The 17213-nt window shown below is 39.5% G+C and overlaps 1 protein-coding gene across 3 annotated transcripts in view; it reads left to right on the top strand.

Annotated features, from left to right (window-relative positions):
• The window catches only part of LNPK (lunapark, ER junction formation factor), an 88487-nt gene that overhangs the window by 28307 nt on the left and 42967 nt on the right, over positions 1-17213 (top strand). For all 3 annotated transcript variants that reach the window (XM_050969046.1, XM_050969048.1, XM_050969047.1), the window contains exons 6-8: positions 719-759; positions 10997-11080; positions 11162-11213. In XM_050969046.1, the coding sequence (XP_050825003.1) occupies positions 719-759; positions 10997-11080; positions 11162-11213 (177 nt within the window). The remainder of the gene's footprint in view (positions 1-718; positions 760-10996; positions 11081-11161; positions 11214-17213) is intronic.

The following is a 17213-nucleotide window of genomic DNA, read 5'->3' on the forward strand; positions in this document are numbered from 1 at the left end:
CACCGCATTGGGGATCACTGCACCAACCCCTAACCCTCATGACTGGAGAGTTGTTAACAGGCCACTTCACCTTGAATGGTCCCTTGAAATATGTGTTAATTCCTTATTCTAAACAATCTTTTCCATTTCTTATCTAGCTGTGACACTCTGAGTACATTTCCCAGACCTGAAGAAGAGCTCTAGGCAAGCTTGAAGTTTGTCCCTCTTGCCAACAGAAGTTGGTCCAGTAAAAGATATCACACCAACGTTGTCTCTTTAATATAATAGGACCAATACAGCTACAACAGCACTGTAGAAAGTGTATTAAACATGTGAATCTGGGAATCAAACAGATGTATTAAAATTCAAACTAAAAGATTTTCTGTAAAGTCAACTGAATCCACATATTTAAGCAAACATTGCTATTGTTGCACCAATTTTAATATATGTCAAAACAGGACTTGGGCGGTACTAGTTTGTTTAATTAAATGGTTCTTTAAAAGGTTTTATAATTAAAACTTGAAACTGCCAATAAGTTTAGGTGGCTTATTTAAAACTCTTACGTGAAAATAAACTGAGCACAAGAAGGATTTGCTAATGTACTGGGATTACTTGGGGTCAGTGAATGAAAATATTGTTTGCTCTCACAAGTGAGAAGTATTCAGTTAATCTATGCTGAAATATATTTATCACATTTTTAATATAAAAACCAACATAAATCTTATTGGGTTTTTTTTAGGTGAAGCATTAGAAGAGCTAAAATCCCAAAAGAAGAAAATAGTGAGTAATTTTTTTTCAAATAAATCTGTATCCATTGTGTCCTTTAAACATTCCCTCTACAGTTTTTCTAGCTAGGATTGACTATAGAACATAAGGTGGGAAAGAAAGGAACGTGTTTACAATTCGTAATTTGAGGTCTTGTCCCACACCAAAAATAACTGAAATTAATTCTTGCATTTGAAAATCAATCTCATTTTAGTTTATTTGGACATCCCATCAAGCCAGTGGTTTTGGGACTGTTGGATCAGTTTGTAGGTCCATTTAATCAGGGAATGAAAAACTTTCCTGAAGCCCACTGGCATGAGGACTATGCTGACTAGTCAAGGTGAATAATATCTGTGCTGCTATGTCTCTAAAACCACACCCCAATAATTTAAAAATAGAGTACACAATTGTATTTAATTGTAATATCATTAATTAACTTTGTTTATTTGAGATTAAAAAAATGTTATTTCTCTTTCTGGCTTTGTTCTTATTTTTCTTTTCTGTAATAGATTATAGTGCATCTTTTCCTGCATTGCCTTGACAGTTTCTTCTTTTCCTTTTTTCTCCCTGCAGTGTTTTCTATCTCCTTCCTTTCATTTCCTCTTCTCCAAATCTCTCTTCCATACTTTGTTTTTTTGTCTATCCCATCAGCCTCTTCCTCTCTGAGCTCATCCACTTTTTTTTTTATGTAGCTCTTCAAACAACACGTCCAAATAAGTCTGAAACTGGCACTCACAAGCACTTTTCTTCACCTGGATCAACACTTAATCTTAGTAGCCTGGATTTTGAGTTGAAAGAATTCTTAAAGCTCAGGAACTCTTTCTTTCATTACAATGGTGCAGTGTTGGGAACCATTCTACTCTGATTTATAATATAATACAGAAGCTCTTTGTTCACTTTTATGCAAAGATTACGCTTCATTCTCCTACCTTGTGCTGTCAAGCATACACTTAAGTACTAATCATTTGGCTTTGGAAAGAGTCTGTCGCCCAAAGTCACTAGAGTCCCATAGTTTGGTCCTCATGTATTTTACTCTCCAAGTTAATTAGAATCTTTTTGCTCCTGTGGACTTTATGCCAAAGGTATGGAGATGCAGGGTATATCTGCACTTACAGTTGTACAGCGCTGGGAGTTACAGCTGTCTTCGTACAACTGTGTAGGGAAAGCGCTGCAATGTGGCCACACTGACAGCTACCAGCGCTGCAGTGTGGCTACATTTGCAGCATTTGCAGCGCTGTTGGGAGTGGTGCATTGTGGGCAGCTATCCCACCATTCAAGTGGCTGCAATGTGCTTTTCAAAAGAGGGGGGGGTGAGGGGGAACGTGAGGGAGAGAGAGAGGGTGGATTTTTGGATCTGTCAGCTCCCTGCCTTGCAAGTTCTAAGGACTGGAACATACACATCACCAACCTGCAATCAATTTAAAAGTTTCGAGCCCTTCTCGCACCCCTCTTATTCACTAAATGCAAATTATGCACTCCTAAATAGCCTTCAGACCACATAAGCAGCTGCTCAACACAGACTCCACCCTCCCCTTCTGCCATGTGACTTCTCTCTTCAGGCAAACAGCTGTGAACCTTCCAAAGCAATTCCCCTGCCTTCCTCCACTCGCTCCAGCAAACAGGAGCTGTGTTTGTTTTTTAGATAAGCTGCTCAGGGGAGCTTGGAATTCAGCCATTCTTCTGGTTTGTTGTGAGCAGGCATTCTGGGATACCTCCTAATACCCTGGAGGCCAATAACAGTGCTTTTGGTGGCCACACTTGATGAGCAGCGCTGCATCACCAGTGCTGCAATCGTTGTACCCCAAGCAGACCAGGTGTACAGCCAGCGCTGCAGCCAGGGAGTTGCAGCGCTGGATGTGCCTTGCAGGTGTGGACAGTTACTAAGTTGCAGCGCTGTAAACCCACCACCAGTGCTGTAACTCTCCAGTGTAGCCAAGCCCCTAGCCTCAGCAGTACTTCTATAATCTTAAACATGTGAGGTGACCCTCTTTTCAATTGCTCTCTACTATTTGAATTCTTCTAATGTGGTCCAATCTGATATGACAGCAGCCAAGCAGGTGGCAGAACTAGACCCCCAAATCTTTTCTCCATATGTGTGTCATTGTAAGTACAATAGTGTCCTTACAAAAATGCTTCCTTACCTTTTGGTAGCTTAATTCAACCAAATATGGAAATGAAACTGCAAAAGCTGTGAATATTTGTTTGAAACAGATTATCCTAAAACTTGCTGCATTATATCACTTTATGCTGGACAGAGGGAGGGCCAAATCCATATTTTTTCTTTCCAACTTCGAAATCAATCATCAAGGAAGCCTAAATGTTTCAGGACATGTTACTAGCATACTGTATTAAGGCAAGATCTCCAAAAGTGTGTTTTGGACTAATTACTCCTGCAATGAGATCTGTAAGACAGTCAGTTGTTTGGAGGGAAACAGCATAAAACAGACAGGTACTGCTATTACAGGGAAAGGTGACCTTACTAATCTTCCACTCTGTTTACCTTTTACTGATGTGGGGGTTAAATTGAAATTGAACAAAAACAAGTTAAAGATAACGGTCACAATTTTGCAGTGACATCACATCTAATCCTCCTCCTCTGCATATTTAGTGATCTGCATTTGTAAACTGACGCTGGTAAGGTATCCATTAAATTAGAGTGGTGGTGGAAGAAAGGGGAATTTACTTTTTCCTTCAGAATGGCTTAAATAGATGTGACTGACCATTACATTTTTAAAATCTCACCTCAGGAAGATTACATTACATGTGGGCTGTCCAAACAAGTGCTAGTAGATACAAATAAATAACAGGACAGTTTCTGAACACTTAATTTCACTGTAAAGATGTCTAAACGTCAGTAAAGCTGCTTGACTTCCTGGAAGCAAGTAGTCGTCTTAAATTCTAGCGTGGTAAAAGGACGAGTGAGGCTGAATTTTGATTAGTGTGTAGTTTTATTCACTTTATTCTGATGAAGGTACAACAACAAATTAAAATAGGAGTAGTCTATTTAGTACACGAGGTTTAGAATCGGGTCTGTAGTGAAGTCTGGCTTTTGTTGAAGGAGACATTCAATAAGGAATGTATGCTATTGAGATGCAGGAATGAGGTGGGAATGGTGGGTACGTGGAATACAATTGAAATCTAGGCATTTCAGCAAACAAGGCAACATTTCTTTAAGGTTGGTGTCTGTGACAAGACACATGTTCTGCAGCCAGTATAGAAATTGAGACTGAGCAATGGTAGAAAGGATTGATTTCTAAGGTATCATGCATGTACTTAGTCAAGAAAATTGGCCTAGTGTGAGTAAATGTAATTTAAAACTAGAATTGGAAAAACCTAGTGTAACTGGGAAAGCATTGTTGATTGATATCTTATGCTTCTGTAACCTCTTTCCTCCAAGGGCATTAGTGTTATTCAGTCATGAAGCTTCAACCCCTTAGCTTTACAGACAGGAAAATGAAATACAAGTTGTGATGACACAGGCACATGGAACTCTGGGAATAAGAACTAACTCTGATCAGTCTGCTCTACCTAGCAGACTGCTGCCTCCCTTCTGCACCCAAGAAATTCAAGCAGGGGTTTCTGTTAACTAAGCCATCACCCCTGATTCACTACCCTCTTATGTCCTCACAGCATATAAATAGCTTCTAACTTGGTTTTCACCTCTAAATTCAAGTAGCCCCTTAACAAGATTTAGCAAATCCTAGTTCAAATTATACTTTGTGTATATTTAACTAATTATACTTAGTTAATATTTTAAGTGTGAAAAATAGTGTTTTTTGTCGTACTTTACTTCTGGAATGCTTACTCCTCTAAAGAGTAACCTTTTATTCCATAAAGAATATTTGAAGGGTAAAATCATGCTAAATTTTTTAATATTAATGAGATGTGGGACACCACAATTGTCAGCTGACTCAAGCCTATAAGAGCCTTGTGGAAAACACCATCCTCTCTCTGCCTCTGACAGCCAAGAGATCTGAAAGAAGGACTAGGAGTGGTGGAAGCTCCCTAAAAGTGGAGAGGCCACTGCCACTTGCTCCCCTAAGACTGCACCCTCGTGCTGCCCCTCTCCCCAAGGTCCTGCCCCCCTGCTCAGTTCTCTCTATCTCCTTCCCCTGTCGCTTGCCCTTATGGCTTGTAAAAAATGGGAGGGCATAGTCATCCCACTTTTAAAGTGATGGGGCCATGGCTCCCTGGGCCCACCTTTTCTGGCACTCCTTGAAGGTACAATGTGTCTTCTTAAGGCTGAGAGCATTTTTATACCTATCCCTCCCAGGTTCCTTGGTTGTCTCAAAAGTATATGAAAAAGTGCGTCAGGGTTGGCCTTCTCCTACCCCAAAGGAGAAGGGTGCAAAGAGACTAGACCTTTTTGATAGATTTATTTCTCAGCTAGCCTACAATTTTATTTTTTTAACCAGCAAGCCTTCTGGGGCAATGTAGTGAAGTTCTCAGACAAATTGCCAGAGGATACCAGGCAAGACTTTCTTATAAGAGAGCAAACTCGTGGCTAGGACCTCTATGCAGGCTGCTTCAGATTCGGCAGTCGGAGCTAAGGCATCCTCAGTAACTTTGTGCAGATGTTCATGGCTTCAGACATTTGGGTATACCTCAGTAGGTCTAGCAGAGGATCTTGGATGGGTGGGCAGACTTTTTGGCCTGAGGACCATATTGGGGTATGGAAATTGTATGGCGGGCCATGAATGCCTTATTGAGGACAGAGTACCAGATCATATCGTTGCAGTATCTCCCTTCCCTGTTTTTTCCAACAGGTTGTCCCACTTCCTATTTGCTGAGTCCCACAGATCAGTTGGTCCTATGTATTGTGGAACAAAGATACTCTGAAGTTTTATTTCCATGCTCTTTCCCATCTTTCTTTCCTACCCGTTTTCAGGGATCACTCTCATGAGATTGTTCTCCAGGAGGTCCAGTCTCTTCTCCATTTGAGACCTAAAGAAGAGGCTTCCCATTCATGTTACTTCCTGATCTCAGGCCCATTTTAGACTTGCAAAATCTGAACAAATATATAAAGAAAATAAGGTTTTGCATGGTTACCCTGGCATCCGTAATCATCCTCTCCGCCCCTGATCACAGCAACTGGTATGCTAGCCTCGACTTGAAGGACGCATGTTTCTATGTGGCTAACTATCAAAGCCACAGGAGATTGCTAAGATATCTGGTCAACAAGGCCTATTATCAGTTTTTGGTCTTGCCCTTTGGCCTGTCTATGATCCTGCAAGTATTTATAAAATGCATGATGGTGGTGGCTGCATTCCTAAGGAAAGCAGCTCTACAAGTATTTCTTTACCTGGATGACTACCTTGTGTGAGGTCGATCCATGCTCCAAGCAGAAGTCAGTCTCTCCAAGATATGGTGTGTCTTAAGTGTTCAGGATATGTGGATAAACAAGGACAGGTAAATATCCCCCCAGTTTAGAGAATAGAATTATATGGGCAGTTCTGGATTCTATAGTAGTCAGGGTGTTCTTACTTCAGGACAAATTCAAGATAATGTTAAGTTTTCCATAGACTTCAGAGTCCATCCGCTTACAACAGTGAGAAATTGCCACGGACTGCTGGGCCATATGTGGTTCGGCATGCCAGACTTCATCTCAGGAAATTGCAGGACTGGTTAAGGTCACTGTACTCCCTGGCTCATCAACCATTGAACATTCTGCTTTGAGTCCTTGCAGGAATGTTAGCCTCCTTGGACTGGTGGATGGACCCAGACAATTCCTTTGCCCCTCCCTCACCCACAGTGACCCTTGTCACAGATGTTTCTTTTCTAGGTTGGGGAGCTCACCTAGAAAACTTATGAAGTCAAGGTCTGTGAACCCACTAACATTTGGATCTTCACATAAATGTTCAGGAATTGCGGGCTATGACCTGTTAAGCTTTTCTGTCACACATCAAGGGTCAGAATCTTTGTTCTGGTCTACACGGGGGGTGGTGGTGTCGATCTAAGTTACGCAACTTCAGCTACGTGAATAATGTTGCTGAAATCGATGTACTTAGTCGACACCACCACTAAGTCAATCTGCTGCTGCTCCCCCGTTGACTCTGCTTGCACCTCTCACAGCACTGGAGTGCAGGAGTAGACGGGAGACGGCTCAGGGGTCGATTTATTGCGTCTAGACTAGATGCGAGAAATCGATTCCCATTGGATTGATCGCTGTCTGCCAATCCGGTGGGTAGTGTAGACATACTCTTCATGTTCTCATGGACAACACAGCAGCAACATTTTGCATGAACAGGCAGCGTGGGTGAGACAGTCCTAAACAATACATCTCATAGAGTACTAAATTTATAGTGAACTGTGTTCGCATTTAATATGTAGAGTAAAATTAACAAAAAAATTCATTTTAATTCCAATTGAATAAATTGGAGGCATTTTTGTCTGCTTATTGTTGGAAAGTCCACAAAAAAGGCTAGATTTGTTCACTATACTATTAGCTCAGAAGATGATCTACTCAGAGTACAGACTGTTGTGACCTAATGTATGCATTTTAGTTCCTATTTTAAATACAGGATTGCTATATTAACTCATACATTTTATATAAAAGATGTGAATTAATCTTACAGCTCTGTGAACATAAGATTCTTTTAGTTCTCCAACTGAACTACTTAGACCATTTGTGGTGGAATGCCATGTTAGCTGTTGGCATGGTGTGCTGCTGGTTCTCAAAATTTTCAGTTACTAAATCAAATTTAAAAGAAGATTTAAAATAATTGATAATAATCCTTTTCCATATATGCAACTGATGTAGTTGCTATAGGAATTCTGATTGCCAGTTGGAGAGCAGGCCATCCATGCAGTTATGAATAGGAGAGAGATACTTATCATGATTAATTAGTTTGAAAACCCCTGTTTGTAGGGTGGTATCAAGGTACATAGAAATTTCACTTATTTTGTGACTGAGAAGTTGGGCTGCTGCATTTTGTACAAATTGGATTTTCCATGTAGTCTCCACCTTTAGTCCTAAATGCACTTAATTACAGTAATCTAGCCTAAATGTGAAGTATATCTTTGTCTTAATTCTTATAAGAAAGGAAAAGCTGGCGGTGAATGGGATTTCTCACCAATGAGTTGCCATGTGGATGATGAAGAGGAACCTGACTCTACTACCTTGATGAATGGAAGGTGAAATACCCTAGGGGAGAGAGCTCAATGTCTTGGTTAGCTCTATGAAGTGCTTCACTTCACCCATTGCTTCATTCTTGCATGGGTCAGTTTGAGTTAGTTGCAGTCTGTCCATGTGCTAATCTTTGGCGGACACTGACACCTTGGTGACACCATCGATTGCGCCTAACAGAAAAGGAGATGAAGTGGATGTCATAGCCATATTGTTGAAAATAGAACCTGTGACCTATTGCAGGTTCTCCAAGATGTCCTGTTACATTAAAAGGGAGGTGTGGAGAACATAGAATTACATGTGCGTGCTCTTGAAGATGAAGAGCAGCTTCCTTTCATGATTCTGGGTCCTGCTAGGATCTGGGGCAATTAGTAATGGAATGTGTATAGAGAAATCAAGAAATAAAAGCTATTAGGTTTGATCTCTTAACAAAATTTTCCTTATATCCTTGTTTAAATTTACTTCTCATTGACTTCTTGCAAGATCCTCTGCAATATTTCATTTATTTTAGCACTATTTAACACTACACTTCATATCTAGAGGGCTTGCAATGCAGTTTTGCAGGCAATACATTTCAGACACAGTGCACAGGATAACTAGGTGAGAGTCTAATCTTAAAATGGTATAGAATTTATTTTATTTGGCAGATTGTCATTAACCGGCTGTAAGGAAAAAGCATCAGATCATTTGAATGGGGAATTCTTCTTGGTCCATAAAAAGATTGCAATAGAGCCTTGTTAATCCAGACTTTTGTTAACTGAGACTTGCACTGAAAATGGACTTCCAGGTTTGTAGTCTACTGGAACCATGTAAAAACTTTACTAGGCAGATATTTCTTGCTACCTATAAGCCACTGTGATGCTTTGGAGCAAGGCTGCTTACCTGTCAGTGCCCTACTGATGTTGCGGGGGGCTGGGGGAGGGGCAGAGCTAGACTGCTCACATACTAATTTTTGTGGCTGTAGAGATCGAGACTGAAGGCAGGGAGGTCCTTGGAAAGGTATCAACCTTTCCCAGTGTCTTTTCAGCAATCTAGAGCTGCAGTGGCAGTGCGCCCAGCAAGAGGTCTGAGTGAAGAAGATTACTACAACCCTTTGACTGCATGGAGAGTCTGTGCTGTTTCTTCACCACCCTTCAGATTGGCCCCCTATTGCTCCCCAAAGGAAAGCAGAGAGGCATAATGAGAGAATATTACTTCCCCTTAGTGATAGGATAGTGTTAGTGTGTACTAGCTCTCATGGCTGGGTCAGTTTTACAAGAGAGCCGAAATAGTTGTGGAGTTTCTCCTAAGGTCATCTGATGGAGGAAAATGGAGGTGCACAGAGACTTTTCTAAAGGCCTTCTTTGTGGTGCTAACTACTTGCCTTCAGTTTCCTCTTCCCTTGTGTGGCTACCAAAGAACAATGAAAACATGACACCCCTCTTTTAACAGCTCTCCAGTAGCAGGAACAGGAACAAGTAATTAGCCCAGTTTCAGGGCTTCTGAGTTGGGGGAGGAGCCAGAGGTTGACAAAGGTGCTCCTTCATTAGACCTTCCTAAAGTGATACTTCACCATAAATGGCTCCTTCCCAAGCTTCCTTTCCCAGATCTTTTAGCCACTTTGAGATTTCCCTTCTGGCCTCTCCTCCTTAGAAATATTATTGAGGGATGTGTATTCTAGATCCTTATTTCTGATCTCATATTAAAGCTCCGTTGCACTTTTGCAAGGATGGTAGGCTAACCCCAATATCCTGCTCAAATTTCAGTTTAGGGAATTGCTTTTTACTTTCCTAATCATTTAATGGTTTCAGTTGTGCTTAATGTACAATCTGGATAATATTTCATTTCCTGTCTTAAACCATTGTGAGTGTTGCTGTGAGGTGTTAAACAGATGCTGTATTTCCATTGTGAAGGAAGTGAATTTTGTTTACACATGTTCTGGGATCTATCTGGATAAGAGAGCACTATTATGTTGTAAGCCATTATCACTAATCTGCAGGTGAGAAATGAAAATTGCAGCCATCCCACATTTTACAAACTAGTGGTCCTGAAGTCTCAGTAAATTTATTTCTTAGCAGCGATAAATGACTGTTTGACAGAACTTAATTTTGTGGCCACTGACCTTTTAAATTACCAACTGTTCACACCAGCAACCAAACATCATATAATACTATAGTACTCTAAACAAAATATTATTTGATACCGGAATATCTGAGGAATGAGGTCCATCTAAGACTCTGTAAAATACTTTATATTCACTGTACATATTAGCCATTTGTCATAACTATGCGTATCTGTGTTCTAAAGTTCAGCTTCTTCTGATGTTGGCTATTAACCGCTAAAAAGATACTTTACTAGTGATTACTTTTTTAATTAAGCCCATGTATTAGCTATAAAGTCACTTGAGTGCATTGTAAATAAAATGCTGTAATAATGAAGTGTTTTAATTATGCTCCCTAAAGTATGCATAGTACTCAGTAAATTTTTATTTAAATTCTTAACATGTTCAGTTGTTTCTGAAAAGCAGTTTGAATATAACTGTAAAGATGGAGTTTAGCCTTTAAAGTCACTTGAGCAAATTCCATGGCTGTTCTCCCAGTTAGTGAGTGTTCACAGCATTTGCAGCAAGCTAATTGCTTCTGCTAATAAATAATCTAAAATCGATGCTGACAGCAGTTAATTGGCACAGAGACTTTATTCTGTAAAGCACTTGGCTAACGACCTTCTTTAAATTAATAGCATTAAGTGCTATGAGGAAATAAATCTGAGGAATTGCCTGTCATTTGCTTGTCATGTCTAATAACTTCCAATAATGATAGCTGATAGATTTTTGCACATTCCATTATTGAAGTTGGTGCATGTAATTATTCTCCTCATTATATGTAAACAATTAACAATATTTGGTGTTTCCTTGCAATAAAGCAGTTGAGTACAAGTTAGAAGTTAGAAACAATTTTTTAGAACTAGATTTTGTTTCCTTTGAATGCAGTTAATCAATGTAGCTGAACACAGTAATGCTTGGTTGGACTAGGCTTTGCACTTCTTCTGCAAATTTTAATGTGATGCTTGTAAATAGAAAAGTAAACATTTGAAATCTTCTTTTTTTTAAAAGAATTCTGTCTTGACCTGTGAAACCTTTGTTTCTAGCTTGAAGAAGTAATGGAAAAGGAAACTTATAAGACTGCTAAATTAATTCTTGAGAGGTTTGATCCAGAATCTAAGAAGGCAAAGGTAGGAATCTGGTATCAATACTAATTTATTATAAAATGTTTTCTTGATGCTACACTTTTCTAATATTACTATAATTGACAGGAGGTTGAACTGCCATCTGCTGGAGCATCTGCAACTCCGAGACCTGGACAAGGTACTAGCTCTGTGAAATTGCTACTGTTTATGAAAGATCAGTATTTATAGCAACGAATTCCGCTAGAGGAGTCTGTCTTCTTTTTAATGGGAATTGTGTGGTAAACTGGGATTAAATTTTTGGGGGTATGGAGGGAGTTGGCATTAGGTTGTGCCTATTAGTTGCTCTTTATTTAGTAGTGGGTCTGTTATTGGGTGAATGAATTTAATGATTTTTCAGCCAGTTAATGTTTAATGCTGCTTGATGTTGATATAGTGTGAATCTGGCTCCAGAGTGCGTCTTCTGTATCTTCAGATGTGAGATTTTTCTGGGTGACAATCCCTCAGAATACTAGTTTGCAGTCAAGAGTTTGGTCAAGAGTTTTTGTGTAATGACTGATTTGGATTTCCTACCAACTCATTTGTATTTTTCTTTACTTAGTCAAAACACTCCCAGGGTAATGTTTTAGAGATAAAAGTTAATGCAGAGATCACCTGAATATTTTATGGAATACTAAAACCTGACGGTTCTTAACTGTCTTAGACCTTTCCATTTAAAGGTTGTACTACTATGCATGCAAGTGAAATAGAAAACGATTATGTATTAAAAATCATTAAGGAAAAGGTTTATGCTGAGAAACATGCACTCTCCCATCCCAAAAGAGAGGGTAAAATTTATCACATCAAGTGGAATGGCTCTAATTCAGAAATATGGGCTGTAAACACACTAGTCTTTTTGGAAAACTTAAGTTATTCTCCTGGTTAAAATTGATAACATTAAGTAAATAGGAAATGCCACAATGGTAATGCAATAATGCTACTATTTCAAATCTAAATGTGTCGTTGGATGAATATATGAAGATAGATTGCCCAGAAATTATTTTTTTATGGACTAATTTGCTTTTAAAGCAAGTCAACTCAATGGGAATGCACAGGGTCTAGTGTTCACTAAAAGTAATTATAGAACCAGAGGGATATGATTTTCAGTAATAGATTCATGTTTCCAGCTGAGCACATATATAAGACTTGCCAAGCTCCCACATCTTTGGTGGTTGCATGGTAGCCCTGACTGCTTTTGTGGGAGTCTGGTTGGAAGTCATAGTCAAACCATTATTTAGTTTTCATCCTTTTCCCACACTTGCTTGTGATCTATTGAGTTTGGGAAGAAGGAAAGAGCTTGAGGAAGCCTAATTTTAAACCAGCATGGCTATTTCAAGTCACTTTCTCACATGTCACAGCTTCTGGAATGTTGGTTATAATATTTGTACAGCCTGAAATAGATAATTTGCCACTAAAGCTGTTTGTATAATTCTCCATCCAGTTGAATAAAATCCACTTTTTCTTTTGTTTTTGCTCAGTCTTCCAAAATTATCATGGTTTTTTCTTTTCTTTTTTTTTTTTTTTTTACTAGTCCATCCTTGCTTGCCATTGTTGTGACAATGAGCAAGTTTTGCAGTGTGCTGTTTTCACAAACAGCTTTCTCCTTTTGGTTTCCTGGTGTCTTGGCAACAGTCTTTGTCTTCTCTTCTGCTCTATGTTTATCTGTCCTAATCCTAGAGTCCTAGATTCTAACGCCAGAAGGGACCATTATGATCATGTAGTCTGATCTCCTGAATAACACCATTCATAGAATTTCAGTGTGATTCCTGTCACAAGCCCTATCTTCTGTTTTGAGCTACCTCATATCTTTTATCATTTTAGTTCTCATTCTTTTTCTTGAGTTAGATCAGCAGATGAGCATTTGAGTAGTGCTGGATGAAGAGTGAAGCTGCCTGGAAACCTATTCCTAGCCTCTTTATAAGCACTGCTGCTCAAAGTGCTGTGTGAAAATTGGACTACTTTGCTACCAGCCCAGTATTAAATTTGTTAATCTCTGATTTTCTTTAATAGATGTGTTTCACCTTATAGGTCAGGCCGTCAAGAAGAATATTGTTAGTTTCTCAAGTTTGGCTTGGGTAGTACAATTCAAATTAGGTCGTAACTCCGAGCCAAAACCGGATCTGCTACTTGTTTGTGCAGTATATAATTCACTATTGGTGCAACTAAATATCAATTTCAAATTGATCCATATGGTAAATGTGAGTCTGCATGAATGTAATTTAATTCAACGTATTTAAATTATGTCCAAACCTTAATTAAGTTTTCTATTCACTTAAACTGATCAGAAGTGCAGTAGATATTAGAAACTCAATTATCATTTAAATGTCAATACTTGTGAATTCTGTCCCCTTAAAAAGAGGTTAAGTAATGATGAAAATATGGCCAGATTGGTCTCAACTTTAATGTAGCACTCATGACAGATTTAAAAAAAAGTTTCCATTTTCATCTATTCAAATATTTTCTATCTATAAAGCTGAAGAGCTGTTTACTTAAAAGATCTAGTGAATCCACAATTACATAGCAGTCATTTCTCTGGAGAAAGTAATTAATCTAAATGTGTGGCAATAATGCAATGCCGGTTGCTTTTTAAATAAATAGTTCTAGTCTTAAACAGTAGGATTAAAAACAATGAGGAGTCTGGTGACACCTTAAAGACTAACAGATTTATTTGGGCATAAGCTTTCGTGGGTAAAACCCTTCGCTTCTTCAGATACATGGAGTGAAAATTACAGATGCAGGCATAAATATACTGACACACGTGAAGGGAAGGGAGTTGAGAATCTGTGTTAACAAGGTCAGTTCAGTCAGGGTAGATGTGGTCCACTCCTAATAATAGAGGAGGAGGTTTCAATACCAATAGAGTGGGAATGGACCACATCCACCCTGAATTGGCCTGCCTACTTGTCTGGGTACCACTTAACATGAGTGACTGCAGAATTTGGACCTAAGTGGTCTAGACCAAAAAATTAAACCAAGGCTGTCTTTTTGTGACCTAAAACAGATAATTCCCAATGTGGAATTTAGTTTTCATATAACTGGTTTGCACATATACCCAGAAGAAACTCAATTGATTAATTGCAAGATATTCAAATAAAGGAAAAAGTTTTGTAGCTATCTTCCATATTAAAAGTGGGGTCCAGGTGACACAATCATTCCATTAAATTGTGGAACTTTTTTTCTGGATGAATAGAAATTTGGCATTTGAATAAGTGTTCATGTAGTTCAGCCCTGATAAATTCCATTTTCAAAATAAGACTAGTTGAGTATATAGAGTCCAGTCTGTCTTATAGTTCTGCTTCCTTCTGGCAGTTACCCTATATTTGGGTGTAGGTCTCACTACAGGCAAGACTATATGCCAACATGTGCTGTTTCCAGCTTAATTGCCCCCGTCCAGTTATTTGCTGGAACTGTTTTTATTAGGACTCTAGTTTCCTTTTTGTCCCTAAAACTTCAGCAGAAAACACTTCTGCTTGACCAAATATATCACTGGCTCTTGAGCAGAAATATTCTGGTCCTTCTGGCACACAGGCTTAACATGTTATCATACTTATTCCTGGGGTAGAGGCAGTTCTCCTGTCAGAGTTCATCAATCTCATTCCTGTGTATCTGTATGATTGCCAGTGGAGTTGTAGACCGACCGCTAAGGGGTGACCACTCCCAACCATAACTAGGTCTTCTGTTGAGACCAGTCTATCGCATGAGCCCCTTGAAGGGCGAATAAACCTAAAACCCAACATTAGGGAATTAGTAATATGCACCTGAAAGGTTTGATGCAACTCCAGATTGCTAGAATTTAGGCCTCCCAATTTGATAGCTATTGAGCTTGTGAGCCTAGGAGTATTCATAATGGAAGTGTGTCCTCTTAGTTTTAAATCTCAGAGCACCCAGAATTGAATGGCTAGTGAAACGTTTGTATTTCTAGAAAGATGAAGCAGATTAGACATGTGAGAGAGTTTGTACTGGCACCGTCGGAGGTATATCTGTTTGCTGGACAAAGGGGACTCCTGCTTTTTTCCCATGCATTAAATTACTTCATGATCTTTTAAGGTGAATGTGACTTAAATACTATAACTACTAAAATATTCTCTTCTCCCAGTGGGAATAGTTTTCACTGAAATCAACAAACATTTGCGAAACCTTGCAGAAAAAATTGCCTATGGCATGTACTTTAGGAATAGAAGATTCAGAAGTTTAGCAGAGAAGTGGTGATTGGTCTAGGATAGGCATATAAGTATTGTCTGCCCTGTTCTTGCTGACTGAGGTAGAGCTGATGAAAGCAGTCCTTCTATACGCACACCTCTGAAAACAGTATTTTTTTTTTTTTATTCTGTTGTTCTATCTTTTTCATCCCTTTTCTGATGGCTTTGTCTGCAGTCTGAACAGTCCCTTTGTCCTCCCTAAGCCTGCAGACCAGCACAAGAGCAGCGAAACTGCTTTAGCAAAAGAATTCTCCTCCTGCGCACCTTATGCATTGTTTGACAGTCTCTCTATCCCAGATGCTTTTACTGCCTTCTGTATCCCGAGCTATCAGTACTTCTCCCTCTTTTCCCTTCTTGCTTCTATTCTGCAAAACCTTTGGAGGTTGATAGACTGAGCCCTAAACCCCTGGGACAGCACAAAGCAGAATGCAGTCCTGACAATAAGGGCCCCACTGACCTTGCTCTGCATATGTGGTGAAAAAAGTATTATCTGTGGCGAGGGATGAAGGACTGTATAGTGGAGGATGGTGAAAAAGATAATTACAAAAAAAAAAAAAGATTTTGGACTAAGGAGGAGTGTAGAAGCAAGACAAAAGGACACTAGCAGGGAAAGACTAAAATGGGTCCCCAACGCAGTGCCCATGGGCCCCATGGTGCCCCCAGGGGCATCTAAATGCACCTGTGTCCTGGTCAGCAGTCGAGCATCCGCCGAAATGCCACAGAAATTTGGCGGCATTTCGGTGGATGCTTGACGGCCACCACGGTCCTTCATCTGGCGCCCGCCAGATGAAAAGGTTGGGGACCACTGCACTAAAAGAATGGAATAGAGAGATGGGAGAAGGCTGAAATATGATACTTGTATATTTCATTTAAGATTTTACAAAGGAGATGTAGGAGGGATGGGAAGGTGGAGAGCTTAGTGGGAGAAGCTGGTTGATCCCTGGTAGATGTTTTATCACAGCTGTCTTTTCTAATGTCTGTTCTCCATTTAGTCTCTGACTTTTTTTGTCTCCACTCTTTAGAGGAGAATGAGATCTTGCCATACAGTATGTGCAGTAGGGACACTGTTACCTCTTGATCTAGACCTGCCCTTTTCTGTAAAAATTGTGTAACAAGGTGAAGAAGCACTTGAATGTAAAACGTGGTTAAAATTAATTTAGTTGCACCAACTTATAATAAAAATGATCAATACTTTCTAGAGCAGTAAGCCCCTATACCACCCAATGAGAGTGAACAGAGTTTAGTTAACCTTTGGCCAGCACTGGAGGCTGACAACTGTTGTCTGAGCCTATGTGTACACTGTTTTTTAGTGACTAGCAGAGTTATGAATTTAAGTTTTCAGGATCATCTTTGAAGGTGTTGTGCAGGTTTCCTTTGAGGATGAGGACTTAGAGGTCAGATATGGAGTGATGGCTTTGTGAAAAGTGTTCACCCACAGGTGATGGGGTATTTTTGTCATTTATCCTTTTTTTGTGATAGTTCGTTTGAGAGCATAGTGAATGTCTGGTTTCACCCAAATTGTTTTTGTTGGGGGCATTTGATGTACTGGGTGAGATACATCACATGTTGTGAAAGGCATGTGGAGATGTTATCAATGTATGTCAGGTATATTGTTGGTTTCATGGCACATTTTTCCAGTTGTTCTTCCTTGAGATGGCCCAGGAAGAAGTTGGCGTATTGGCGAGCTGTCCTACTGCCCATGGATAATGTGAAATTGTTGTGGGGAAGAATGGAGTGAAGGAGTTTGTCCTGGTGTTTAGGGTGGATTTCCAAGTGTTGTACATTATTTCATAGGTATTTGAAACAGGCACTGATGCCTGAAGATGATTGTGCCAGTGGTAATTAGGAACCAGTAGGGAGAGAATTGTGTGAGAGAAAAATGCTATTTCATTATTAAAGCTGTTTGGTTAACAAATTTCTAGATGGCTAAGTCAGCGGCTATT

Source organism: Gopherus flavomarginatus, chromosome 10, assembly GCF_025201925.1.
Source record: "Gopherus flavomarginatus isolate rGopFla2 chromosome 10, rGopFla2.mat.asm, whole genome shotgun sequence".
Classification (NCBI taxonomy): domain Eukaryota; kingdom Metazoa; phylum Chordata; order Testudines; family Testudinidae; genus Gopherus; species Gopherus flavomarginatus.